The 13,043-nt window shown below is 46.1% G+C and overlaps 1 protein-coding gene across 1 annotated transcript in view; it reads right to left on the bottom strand.

The window, feature by feature from the left end:
• The window catches only part of GALNT8 (polypeptide N-acetylgalactosaminyltransferase 8), an 89,861-nt gene extending 77,489 nt beyond the window's left edge, over window positions 1–12,372 (bottom strand). The window contains 11 exon segments of the mRNA XM_059081451.2: window positions 93–130; window positions 133–187; window positions 733–870; window positions 2,060–2,145; window positions 2,148–2,244; window positions 7,455–7,569; window positions 8,069–8,266; window positions 8,954–8,961; window positions 8,964–9,139; window positions 11,871–12,027; window positions 12,343–12,372. Of these exon segments, the coding sequence (XP_058937434.2) occupies window positions 93–130; window positions 133–187; window positions 733–870; window positions 2,060–2,145; window positions 2,148–2,244; window positions 7,455–7,569; window positions 8,069–8,266; window positions 8,954–8,961; window positions 8,964–9,139; window positions 11,871–12,027; window positions 12,343–12,372 (1,098 nt within the window).
• Window positions 12,373–13,043: the final 671 nt, after the last annotated feature.

The following is a 13,043-nucleotide window of genomic DNA, read 5'->3' as shown; positions in this document are numbered from 1 at the left end:
CTTCTCCATCATCTCACACCAAGTCCGAACCTGGCAAAGGCGACCAGGCGGTGAACCCCAACAGACTCACCCTGCCGGGGCAGGGAGGATACCTGGGAACCGTACTGACGGCAGTACTACATGATCGGCTGTTGCCTGGAATAGCTCCCTGGTCCAGGCAGACACTTCCGTCTAGTGGGTTTTTCATCTGAACGAGCAAACCACAAGGCAGCACTGTTGGAAACAGGCAGAGAAGGAGGGTCCCCAGGGCTCCCCAGGCCCTGCACTTTGTCCAGTACTCTAAGGATGCCAAAGGGAGTGGGAATTTGGGATCCTGGCAGCGACTTTCTAAGCTGAAGTGAGGCTCTGCTGTGATGCCCACCTCCTGGGAACACACACCCCCTCAGAGCATCAGAGCATATAGAAAGAAGGCGCTCCTACACCTGCAGTCAGGTGGGTGAGGCCACACGCCCTGACTGGCTGAGAAACTGTGAGGGTCAGAGCAAGGGCTGTGGTTTGCAAAGTAGGGAACCCGAGGCGGAGAGAAGGAATAGATGGGGACTGGAGAGCAAAAGCAAAAGGGAAACTGAGAAGGTTCAGGGCAAAAAGTTGAGGAAGGAGTTGGGGGTAGGTAGGGAATCAGAGAGGATGGATTTTGGAAACCCTTGTCCAGGCAGTCATGCGGTGATTCGGGTCTCATGGTCTTTTATATCCAAACATTTAAAATCTGAAATGCAATTTCATGAAACCTACTCTTCCGTAGTCCTCAGTGCTGTGGGTTGGCTTCAGGACTGGATAAACATCTTTCAGATACCAGTCAAAAGTTTTGCATTTCAGTTTCTTCTGGAGTGCCATTCTGGAAGAAATGTCTCCAAAATCGATTCCAGACTTCTGCAAATAAAACACGGAACATGTCTGCACCTTGCAACCCCCTTGACTCCACCAAAGGGTATGGATAATGCATGAGGGAACTGAGTGTTTCCCTGATTCCCTGTAAGATATCCTTTATCGATGATAGTTTGCCAGGGAAAGTGGAAGAAGCTTGACCCCTAGGAATATCTGCTAGTTTCCAAGGCACTTGCAAGGCCTGTGTATTGGGGTTTATGTCTCACCATGAGCAAAGCTGATGCAGACTGCTCCTCTTTGAGATAATAGTCACATCAACCAGACACAAAATATTCCTCATGATGTCCAGAAAAGGCTTCCTAGAGGAATATTCTGGCAGCAAGATTTGGATGTTATCCCCTACTTTTTTTTTTTTTTTCCCCTCTCCCATTGCGGAGCACAGGCTCCGGACACGCAGGCTCAGCGGCCACGGCTCACGGGCCCAGCCGCTCCGCGGCACGTGGGATCCTCCCGGACCGGGGCACGAACCTGTGTCCCCTGCATCGGCAGGCGGACTCTCAACCACTGCGCCACCCGGGAAGCCCCAAGATTTGGAAGTTAAAGGAGATTTTCTAGAAGTGGTATCTGTGGCCAATCAAAGTGGAAGAATGCTTCAGCCCAGAGCCACAGCTCAGGCACAGAGACGGCATGTCATGCCGGCCTCGGGGACTAGGGCAAACGATGTGGCCTTAGCCAAGAAGGTCATCTTCGTTCATACGCATCCAACAGGATTGCAGGGTCTGCTGCCACCATCCCACACCCCAACTGCCATGTTTATGTCCTCTTTAGACAGTGCATCCATGCCCATCCCGGCCCCACAAGGAATCCCCCAGCATAGATGACGGATGAAGGACATGGAATCTAGAAGTTTCCTTGGTTTGAATCCTATCTCTGCTCTTACGACCTTATTACCTTAAGCAACTTCCTTTCCCCTCTGTGCTTCAGTTTCTTCATCTGAAAACTTAAAATAATAAAAATAAGCCTTACATCAGAGGTACGTTATGATGAGTCATGAGTGCCTGGAACTTAGTCCGGGGACATAAATGCTGATGTCATTGTCCTCACCCTATCGGGACTTGACTTCAATTCTTTCGGGCTGGGATGGCACTTCTGCTTTATCGCTTCCCATTTTTCGCCATGACCGCGCCTCTTCCTCTGTCATCCATCTCTGCCTCTGTTCAAGTCCGGGACGAACCTGGAGAGGCATGTTCCAGGCCAGGTAGACCATGCCTTCGTACCCACCCATCCAGATTTCAGCCACTCTCAGGGCATTGTGCTTCAAGGAATACTCAGGTCCAAGGAGTAGGGCTTGTGGTGTCTCTCCAGGTGGGCAACCCGGGAGCAGGGCAAGACCTTGACTCTCCCACTGCATTGCCACACCTGCAAGAGAAGCAAAAAGCAAAATCGCCTGGGCAGGCTGGACCCATGGCCGGAAAGCGCACAGCCTGTTGACTCAGAGACCACACTCTGGAACCACTTTTTAAAGAGTGTACATTCAGTCCTCCTACTCCCATCTCGACGCACCCCCAAACTACTCATATAAAACAGTCTTCCTTAGACGTCTACCAAACCGCTTCTCTCCTGTCGCTCAGACAGCGCCAGAAATCCTACCTCCTTCAGGAAGTCCTCCTGAAGGGACCAGAGGAGGGCCCCTGCTCCTTTGTCCCCAGGGAAGGTGCAGAAGTCCTGAGGTACGCCATGGCCTGGGCCAGTCTCACTGGACCTAGCTTCCCATGACTGCTCTCTGCCCTGGTGCTGGATGTAAGGCTACGTGGTGGACAGACTCAGGGGCCCCCATGAGGCCTGACTCCTGGCATGCACGTGTCTCCCTCATCCCCTCCCCTGAGGGTGGGCTAGAAACCTCCTTCTAACCAATAGGCTATGACAAAGAGGACAGCATGTGCACGACTACATTTGTGTCCTTACATTACAGAAGCAGGTAGTGTCCATCTTGCTGGGAGATGCACTGTCTTGCTGGCTTTGAAGAATCAGGCCACCAAAGGGAGAGGTCACATGGCAAGACACTGAGGGCGGCTCCCAACTGAGAGCCAGAAAAAGCTGAGTGCTTCCTCGGTCTGGAAGACTTGACGGAACTGAGTGCTGTTAGCAACCACACGAGCTTGGAAGCAGACCCATCCCCGGCCAACCCTAGATGAGAACCCAGCCCTGGCCAACGCCCTGACTGCAGCCTTACAGAAGACCCAGCTGAGCCAGGCATGGGCTCCCGACCCACATGAACTGTGAGATGATAGATGGATATTGCTTTGAGCCACTAAGTTTGTGATGATTTTATTACACAGCAATTGGTAACTAATCCAGGTAATTCTTGACCAAGAGATACCATGACTTATGATCTAATTATAAATATGTTTGTCATCCTGATGGATACAAACATGCCTGTCAGTCCACACATTCTAATATGTGGCTTAAAATGTATTCTTCGTGCCAGTAGATGATTGAACTGTCTAGTGATATTAGATCGATACAATGGCTCCTCTGTGTTCTCTTGATGGTTGCCCAAGTGAGTTGCATTTTCTGGGAGCTATTAGCCCATCCAGCAGTGGTTAGCAACCTACCACACTCATGTCTGTGGGACCCCCAGAGCAACTCAGGTCATGCTGGTTCAGTTAAACACCCGCTGGGGCGGGGGGGGGATGGTCAGTCCCCTTAACTGACTTTCAAATTTTTTTCACCCCTTCCTCTACTTCTGAACCCACAGCTTCCCCTCCCTCACCATCTCTACAATCCAGAATAGCAAAGTGAAAAATCGCCAGGCTTTGAAATCAAAATGACCGGTATCAAATCCATCACTGCGCACCTGGCAGCGAGGGGGAGAAACCTGCCCCTTCCCCGAGCCTCAAGGGGCTCAGCCACCAAAGGGCTGCCAGGAGGGCTAAATGGCGCCACCTTCTAAGATGATAAACTTGAAGCACATCCTCTTCTTCATCCTCCTCCTCCATTTCACCTCATTGGTTCCCAGCATCATGTAGAGGTTCCATCTAGCTTGTTTTCAGACTTTATTTTCTGTAGCTAAACAGTTAAAAATCCCAGTACAACTTTCCTTCCATTTTCCTAAAAGTTTTCCAATCCACAGGCATTTAAGGGAGAAAAATGAACAGTGGGCACAAGAAACCTGAAATTCAAGTGAAAAGATAAAAGTCAGACTTGTCATTGATGAAGCAATTGTAACTCTTATCCTGAAACAATAGGTTTCAGATTTTTCTCTCTCAGTTTATTCCCACTTGCCAATTGCCCCCTCCTCATTCTCTCTCTCTGTCTGTCTGTCTGTCTCTCTCTCGCTCTCAAACACACAGAGACATGAAGCTTCTGCTTATAGTTAAGGATGGCTTACTCTGTATCACAAACTATCCTGACGTTTCAGGAATTTAACCCTCACCATGTACGCATTATGATTACGCCCATTAAAGTAATGTGCCCACGTTTACCAGCTAAGAAATGACCGAGCCTGACTCTGATCTCAGACAGTGTCAAGCTCTGCTAAAGTGCCAGGAATTCACAGGGTGCTGGACCAGTGCTGAGGGCATGAGACTGACGCTCCATCTCCATTTATACGCATTCATGGGCACCATCACTGCGTGGCCTCTAGATGTCAGAGTAAAACGCCCTGTGCAGCTCTGATGTTCTCCAAGGTCTGCTACTGTTAGGAGAAATACATATCCTAACGAGTGCTTAGAGGTTTGAAAAGGCAAATGGCCACACACACAAACAAAGGAAGCTGGATATGGGTAAACCGTTTTATCAAGAAAAGGAAAAGAATGACCCTTCCCTGACACCCCCTCTATTTCCAGCAAAATCTATTTTTCTGAATCACAAAGTATTAAAAGAAATAGGAGTTCTTGCGGGAGATAAAATGAGATGCGGAAGGGAGAGCAGAGAAAAGCGTGATGAACTCAGAAACTTTGGGTCCTAAGTTGGAGAACTGAGGTTCCAGGCAAATGCATGGGATGCTCTGGTGGGTAGGAAAACCCAGCCACAAGGAACTTGGGTCATCCTCAGGACTTTGCTAAGTACCGTGCACAAAATAAAGATTTCTGCGTTTACGTTTTTTGTGCTAGAGACTAATTGTACTCCCAATGTCTACTCCCCGCCCCCTACATTTATAGTTATAGAAGGAATAACTGGGCACATAGCCAACTAACTGAAATCTACACTTCCCAGACTCTTTTGCCACAGGCGTGTCCGTGTGACCTCTCGTGGCCAATGGGATGTAGGAGAAATACAACTTTCGGGGAGTGACCTTAAAAACAGACAGCATGCTCTCTCTTTCCCCTCTTTTCCCTTCGCACTGATGAGAATACAGATGTGGTGCTGAGGGTAGCAGAGCCATGTGATGGAAGAGGCTTGGTTCCCATCCCCGTGGAGCTGCCCTCTCAGTCCTGAACTGCTCGTGTTCAAACTGTTACAGGAAATCAATTTCTGTCTTGTTCAAACCCTTGTTATTTTGGCCTCTGTCACAGAAACCAATGAGGATTCTAATTAATATGTTTATAAATCATTTCAAATTACTTATCACGTTTGAACTGCACCTTCATTTCACAAATGGGAAAACTGGTCAAGACCACTATGTAAAAAAATTAGTTTTCTCTGCCAAGGAATGATTGTGGCTTAAGGTAGAACCCAGAGCGGGACTCAAAGTTTATTGGTTAAAATACAAATGTGGAGTCCTCACTGGGTGCTAACTGGGTATGATATATGGCTGTAGGGTCATCAGACTCTATCTGAAAGACCTGACTAAGCTTTAGACAGGAAATTATCTTGTTCCTCCAGAGTCCACAATGGACCAGAGGTCACTTGGCCTCAAGCACAGAATTTTTCATCTGGGGGAAGGGAAAAAAGCCATGTTATAGAAGCTCAGTCCACAGGGTGTTAGCAGAGCCAGAATGAGAACCCACGTTCAGCATTTTTCACAGTGCGATTTATTTTATTATTATTGTCAGTAACCATTTACTGAGTGTAAGCCACGTGTCACCAGCCATGCTAGGTGCCTGAGGTAGTAGGTGAGGCTTCAAGAGCTTGTGTGTTGCCCAGGATAACACAGACTTTCAGAGGGCAGAGTAGGATTTGGACTTAAGTCTGTGTGTCTCCAATATCTGTGTAAGTTTCACTACCTTAGGCTGTGTTGCATCTTTTAAGAGTTAAGAAATAGAGTCACAGATGTAGAGAACAAACTTATGGTTACCAAAGGGGGAAAGGGGTGGTGGGACGAACTGGGAGATTGGGATTGACATATATACACCATTATGTATAAAATAGATAACTGATGAGAACCTGCTCTTAGCACAGGGAACCCTACTCACGCGATAAGGAAAGCTAAAAAACAGTGTATATGTGTATATGTACAGTGTAACTGACTCACTTTGCTGTACAGAAGAAACTAACACAACATTGTAAAGCAACTATAGTCCAATAAAAATTAATTAAAAAATAAAAAGAGTTCAGCCTTAGGTTGGAAGATTATAGGATAACTAAAAAGGACAGTCACAAACCCAAGGGTCAAGTTCGTTTAGAGAAGGCCTGTAGATTATACAGAAGGGGCAAAAGGCATACTACAGAAGGGATATTTTATTCATGAAAACTGTTCCAAACTGATTGCGATGAGTTGAATTTATTGGCCCCAGTTCTTTATACCTCTCTCCATGCCTTTATTGTAGACAGAAGATACTCCCCTACCCCTTGACTCTGTGCTTGGCCATGAGACTTTTGACAAATGGGATAAGACAGAAGAAATAACATGCTAGTTCCAAACCTAGGCCTTAAGAGCCACCCATCCAAGCCCAGCTGGACCTGCATATCTGTAAGATCTGTAATTATTGTTGCATTAAGTCACTGCATTTAGAATGGTTTGTTACACAGTATTTTTGTGGCAATAGTTAACTGATACACAGAGGTAATATGAAACCGCACTTGGAATTTCTCCAACTGTTTTACTTACACCGTGAATTCCCTTATAAAGCACAGCTAAATTCAGGTTCATTTGACCTGTTCATTTGAAACCATGAGAAGCTGTCAAGGGCAGGAACAGGGATCATTGCTGAAGTGTGAAGCCAGTATTGCTCCAGACACACGGGAAGTCGCTCAGAACTTGAACTGGCTTGAGGATTCCATTTATGTACAACCCATCACTGGCTATCTGTTCTAGACTAGACTACATCTCAGCATGAACTTATGTCATCCTGTCAGCTGCTTTGGCTGTCCATACAGGGGCAGGTTGGCTGCCCACACATCTGTAGCCTCCCTCTACGCATTCTAGTTTCTCTTTGACTGGTCTTGTAGAGAGCCATCTGTCCCAAAGTTGGTTTATCTCAGGAGATGCTTGGAAAATGCCTGGAGTCCTCAGGAAAATAGGGACACCATCCTTCCACCCATATCACCCAGATTATACAGACCTATACCAGAAAGCTCCACTCCAGAAGTTCCACAGCCCCTCCCTAGTGGCTTGGAAACATGAGAATGTGCCTGCCTCTTGAGCCAATGGCGTTCATCCTTGTTCCAGGGTTCCGCAGATCCTACCACCTTCCTATTATTTCCCCTTCTGCTTTGTCCCATAACGAGAATGAAAATGCACCCACCCTCAGTCTAAGTTCCCCGTCCTCCCCTCCATAGGTCAGCATCCCACCGTCCAGAGATCCAATCTCTCCCAAGAAGAGCCTGTTGGCAGCCAGGATGCCCATGATGGAAGGACTCCTGCAGAGCACACAGCAGGAGAGTCACCAACCCCTGGACGAGGAGTGGGTCAGGATGACGGTGAGGGCTGGGAAGCCCAATGATGGTTTAGCCTTCAAAAGTCTCTCTCCCCAAGCTCCTTCTTATCCTGAAGGCTCTCCCCAAACCCTTAGGCTGAACTAAGCACACGGAGCCTTCCCTTCTCAAATTATATTGAAATGACATCTTTTTCATCTTGGTATCCCTGCTTCATAGCCTGATAAATGCTTAAAAGTGGCCAAGATGTTTTCTAAAACATACTCTTTGCTTTATTTTGCTTGAGATTCCTTAAATAGCCAAAGTATCTGTGATTTCTTATCTGAGATCAGCTTCTTTTTTCTCTATCCCCTGTCCCTCACCCCGTCTCCTCCACTCCTCCCACCCCACTCCCATGACTACCACCAAACACAAACAAAGCCCAGACTGCCCATTCCTGACTTCCCCTGTGCTCATCAAGCTCCCTGAGCCCACAAAGACTTACTTCACAGGAGCGCCGACGTCACGCAGATCAATCCAGGCCTTTGGCAGTGAATCATAGTGGCACCATCGCTCCCAAGTAAACCCGTCAACTGCTAATGCACACTTATCCAGTTTAAAGGTGCCGAAAAGAATGTTGTCAGACACAGGAGACACAACCACGGGGCGGTCTTCCCGAACCTGCGCCGGGACGGGCTCTGCCCTAAAAGAACAGTGTGTAACTCGGGATGGATGTGAGGATAAACAGCAGAAGCAGACAGACAAAGCCGCTCCGAGCACCTTCTTCATTCAGGCTGTGCCCTGGGTGGCGAGCAGAACTCTCCAGAGTCCAGAGAGTCTGCAGTTTGGGGGACAGCTGGGGTGGCTAGCTGCTGACCCAGGTCCAGAGCAGATTTGAAATTAGTACCCAAATATCACCTCCAAGCCATTGTGAACAGGACCATCAGTATCTGCCTGAATTTACATTACCTCTTGGGTCTTCCTGCTTCCAAAATAATGTCTCTTTACTATCTGATTCCCCACATTCTCCAAAGAACACAGATCTCTTTGTATCAGGTAACTTCATGGGAAAAACCTTAGGAATTACCAGAAGATAATCTCTTCATTTTTTACATAAATGTCTAGTTTGGTGAAGTGACTCACTGAAAGTCACAAAGTATTTGGCAAAATCAGGGTTGGTATCCAGTTGTCCATATGCCACGTCCATTGCTTTTTCGCTAGCACTAGACCAGTTCTCCTAGCCAACCGAAAGCTTCCTGTCTTTGGAGCTTCCTTTTGCTTGAGGTCCGGTGTTGACTTTCCCTACTTCCACAGTATCCTGTCTTACACGCATCGTGTGTACATTATCTCCTCTCTTCCCTTTCCCAGAAGTAGCCCCCTGGAGCCTTACCACCCAACGCGTTCACTTCAACATGAGCATCCAAGATGGCAACCACGTCAGCCATGGCCACCTCCCTGCCGGTGTTGCGAGCAGCAGCAAGACCTCTTCTCTCGGTATGCCGTATGGTTTTCAGTAGTGCCGGAGACTTCTGGTTGTAAAGTTTAATCTTCTCATCCAAGTATGCCTTTAATTCTCCTGCCAACCAAATGCACACCTATAGAAATTCTGAATGCAATAATCAACGTGGTGCAAAAATTTTACACTATTGTAGAGTAGTGGTTGGACTGCCTCCAGCACAGGATGGGTAGTTGTACAGCCTTGACTAAGAAAATAGTGTTTCCTACCCCTGCTTCTCCTCTCCTTTCCATCCTCAGGATTAATTGTCCCAATCCTAATTTCTCCTCTGAAATACAACTCTCTTAGCATAATAATACTGCTATTTGCCAGGCACTGTTACATGTGCTCTAAGTGTATTAAGAAATTCTTACAAGAATGAATGCGGGACTTCCTTGGTGGTGCAGTGGTTAAGAATCCGCCTGCCAATGCAGGGGACGTGGGTTCGAGCCCTGGTCCGGGAAGATCCCACATGCCGCGGAGCAACTAAGCCCGTGCGCCACAACTACTGAGCCTGCGCTCTAGAGCCCGCGAGCCACAACCATTGAGCCCACGTGCCGCAACTACTGAAGCCCGCGCACTCAAGGGCCTGCGTGCTGCAACTACTGAAGCCCGTGCGCCTAGAGCCCTCTTTCTGCAACAAGGGAAGCCACCGCAATGAGAAGCCCGCGCACCGCAACAGAGAGTAGCCCCCGCTCGCTGCAACTAGAGAAAGCCCATGCGCAGCAACAAAGGCCCAACGCAGCCAAAAAATAAATAAATAAAATAAATACATTTTTTAAAAAAAGAATGAATGGTACACACCTGACCTAACTAAGGTAGAGGTGCTGATGGACAGACATTTGCCGAGACAACCTGGAACTTCTTCTCCACAGCTAAACTCTCAAGATTTTCTGGAGAGTACATAAACAACTGAAATTGGTTTGTCTTGTTTTAGGTATTCCTACTTGACCTACTCAAGGGCCAATTGGGACAGAATACCCAGACGGATCTCCTTGCCAGCTTCTAGCTAATAAGTTTATCCCCAACATTATGCGAATAAGATTAGCTATTTCCAGGTTGTTTACAGTTTCTTCTTCTCTCTCTCTCCTCTCTTTTATAAGGCCTGTCTATGCATTCATATCACTTTTGAAACACTTGGATTAAATCTGTTAACACTTGAAATATTTGACCTGATGCAAATGAGGCTTCCCATCTAGGGGAAAAAAAGGAAGGGGGCACATCTCTAATGTCGATTTGTGGCATTTCAATCTTACCACCAATGATACTGAGGCAAACAAGGATAACTCTAGCTAACATTTACTATGGGCAAGCCCTAGGCTGAGCACTCTACATGTATGATTTAATCCCCAAAACAGTCCTATCGGGAAGCACTATTATCTGTCCCATGTCACAGATGAGGAAGTGGAGGCAAGAAGTAGCTGAGAGACACCCCCCCAAAGTCACGTGAACAGTAAGTTTCTTTTGTGGCCTGCATGGTAGAGACATCTAAACATTTTCCTCAGTTTAACAAAAAAAAAAGATTTTAACACAATACATAATTCAGTGTAGGCCCAAACTGGCTGATGTTTCCATGGTTACTGAGAGAGAAGGTGATTCTTGTCCCAGTGACACCTGTCAAAGAATGACCAACAATTCCCTCTGCTGTGCCTATCCAAACAATTTATCTCTGTGAATGGGTTCCCACCCCAAGTGAGTGTCTTCCTTATTGCTAGCCCAAATCTCTGGCTTGTGACTCAGTTCTAGTTTCTTTCATTTGATGCCCAAATTTAATAAAATGAAGAGCTGACACTTGCTGAGAGGTTACTATGCACCCAGTGCTATTCGTAATCCATGTATTATGTCAGTGAACATTGGGGCTAAAGCTAGGGCTCTGGACTCTAAAGTTTACAGTCAAATTTCAGTTCTGACACTTACCAGCCATGTGACAATTGAGCAAGTTTCTTGACCAGACTATGCCTTAGTTTTTTGCATCTGTGAAACAGGCAAAAAAAAAAAAAAAAAAAAAAAAAGTGGTTCCTTCCTCATAGGTTGTTGTCACAATTCAAATAGTTAACATACGTAGGGTATTTAGAACAAATGATGTTAGCTGCCATTATTCTCTCTCTAATTCTCACTCTAGTCCATAAGCTCATGATTATTCTCTACACTCATGCTTTGGAGATAAGGAAACGTGCACGCAGAAGTTGAGTTACTCAAGGAATAGAGCTTTTAAGGGAGGAACCAAGACTCTGAAATCCATAAAGTGAAGACTCAAGTGTACTACCACCCACTTCACCATGTGTTGTCCTTGGTGGGCTGGACCAGCCTGGGGAGAGGGGCAGGATGTGAGCAAGAGACCCTGCCACCTCCGAAGAGTCTCAGCACCCAGAGCTCCCTTTTCTCCAGGCTTAATTACCCAGGAAGATTGGGGTTTCCTCCGAGGGAACAATTCCAAATCCTTTCTTGGTGTCTGGGGTCTTCCTTTGGACCCACTTCGCTCCTTCGGGTCTCCCTCATGGTGCACAGGATGGGCACAGGTGGCTTTGGAGTCACACAGCCCTGGGCCTGACTCAATGCAGATTCTCCATGCAGTTGGGTCACCCTGTGTCACCTCTCTTAGTTTCCTCTTCTGTGTGAACCAAAGGATGATCCTCTGTCTTGACTTGGGAAGATTAACGTACCCAGCACAAAATGATCCCTCAACAAATGATCCCTTTCTTTTCCTTCCATGAGAAGTCCAACTTCTTGTCCTAAACTCTAAAACCCCTTTCAGCCTAGCACAGTCCATAAACGGTCATTTTTACTACTATTCCTTGATCAAGCTGCTCACCATTTGAGCTAAAATCGTCCACTAAGATGATCTCCTTCAACAATTGAGAGAGTGTCCAGTTGACGATGCTGGTGATGGCTCTTTGTATAACAGACAGAGCTTCATCCGTGAATATGAGAATGACGCTGAGAGATGGGAGTTGTGAAGTATATCTCCTCTAAAGACACCTCTAAGAGATTTTTTATAACCATATTACTCTTTTTAATTACTTAAACATTACTCTCCAAAGTCCCTCTTCTCTACGTATGATGTTATAATCTATCAATCAACTCACCAACCCCCAAACTCATTAGGAAGGGGAACTCTCGGTTGCTTATCACAGTAGCAAGAAGATTTTGTATTTGTTTGTCCAAAATTCTCTTGTTATGGGGATAAAATTCATTTCTTTTTGATTAACCTTCAGGATACGTTTCCACTTGAACATTCAACGTGTCCCACAAAGAATTCCTATTCTTCCCGGTCCCCAAATTACCGTCCTTGCCAGAGGGCCTCCTTCCACCATTGCCACCACCCTTTCTCCATGTTCTCAGACCTTCCATCATTTTTGACACAATCCTCTCCTTCACCACTAAAGAGAGGTGGCCAACTGTCCGGAGATGTGTGCTTAGCACATTTTTTAAGTGTCAGAGTTTATATTTATTAAATGCTTTACCGTATGCTGGGTACTGACCTACTCTTCTTTTTTAAAATATCCTCATCAAGATATATTTCACATAGAATAAAATTCACCCATTTAAAAGAGTATGGGGGAGGGATAAGTTGGAAGATCGGGATTGACACATACACACTACTATATATAAAATAGATAACTAATAAGGACCTACTGGATAGCACAGGGAACTCTACTCAATACTCTATAAAGACCTATATGGGAAAATAACCTTAAAAAGAGTGGATCTATGTATATGTATAACTGATTCACTATGCTGGACACCTGAAACACAGCATTGTAAATCAACTATACCCCAGTAAAAAATTTTTTAAAAACTCTCCAGAGGGAAAAAATAAAATTAAAAAAATGTACAACTCATTGTTTTCAATATTCACAGAGTTGAGCAACCTTCATCACTATCTAATTTTAGAACATTTCATCACACTAAAAAGAAAGTCCATTCTTATTAGCAGTCCCTTTTTATTTCTCCCCAACCCCGTCCCCCCTCAGCCATAGGCCAT

The sequence above is a fragment of the Kogia breviceps genome, chromosome 12 (assembly GCF_026419965.1).
Source record: "Kogia breviceps isolate mKogBre1 chromosome 12, mKogBre1 haplotype 1, whole genome shotgun sequence".
NCBI classification, from domain to species: Eukaryota; Metazoa; Chordata; class Mammalia; order Artiodactyla; family Physeteridae; genus Kogia; species Kogia breviceps.
The sequence above is the reverse complement of the archived record's forward strand: the minus strand, read 5'-3'. Positions and strand labels throughout refer to the sequence as shown.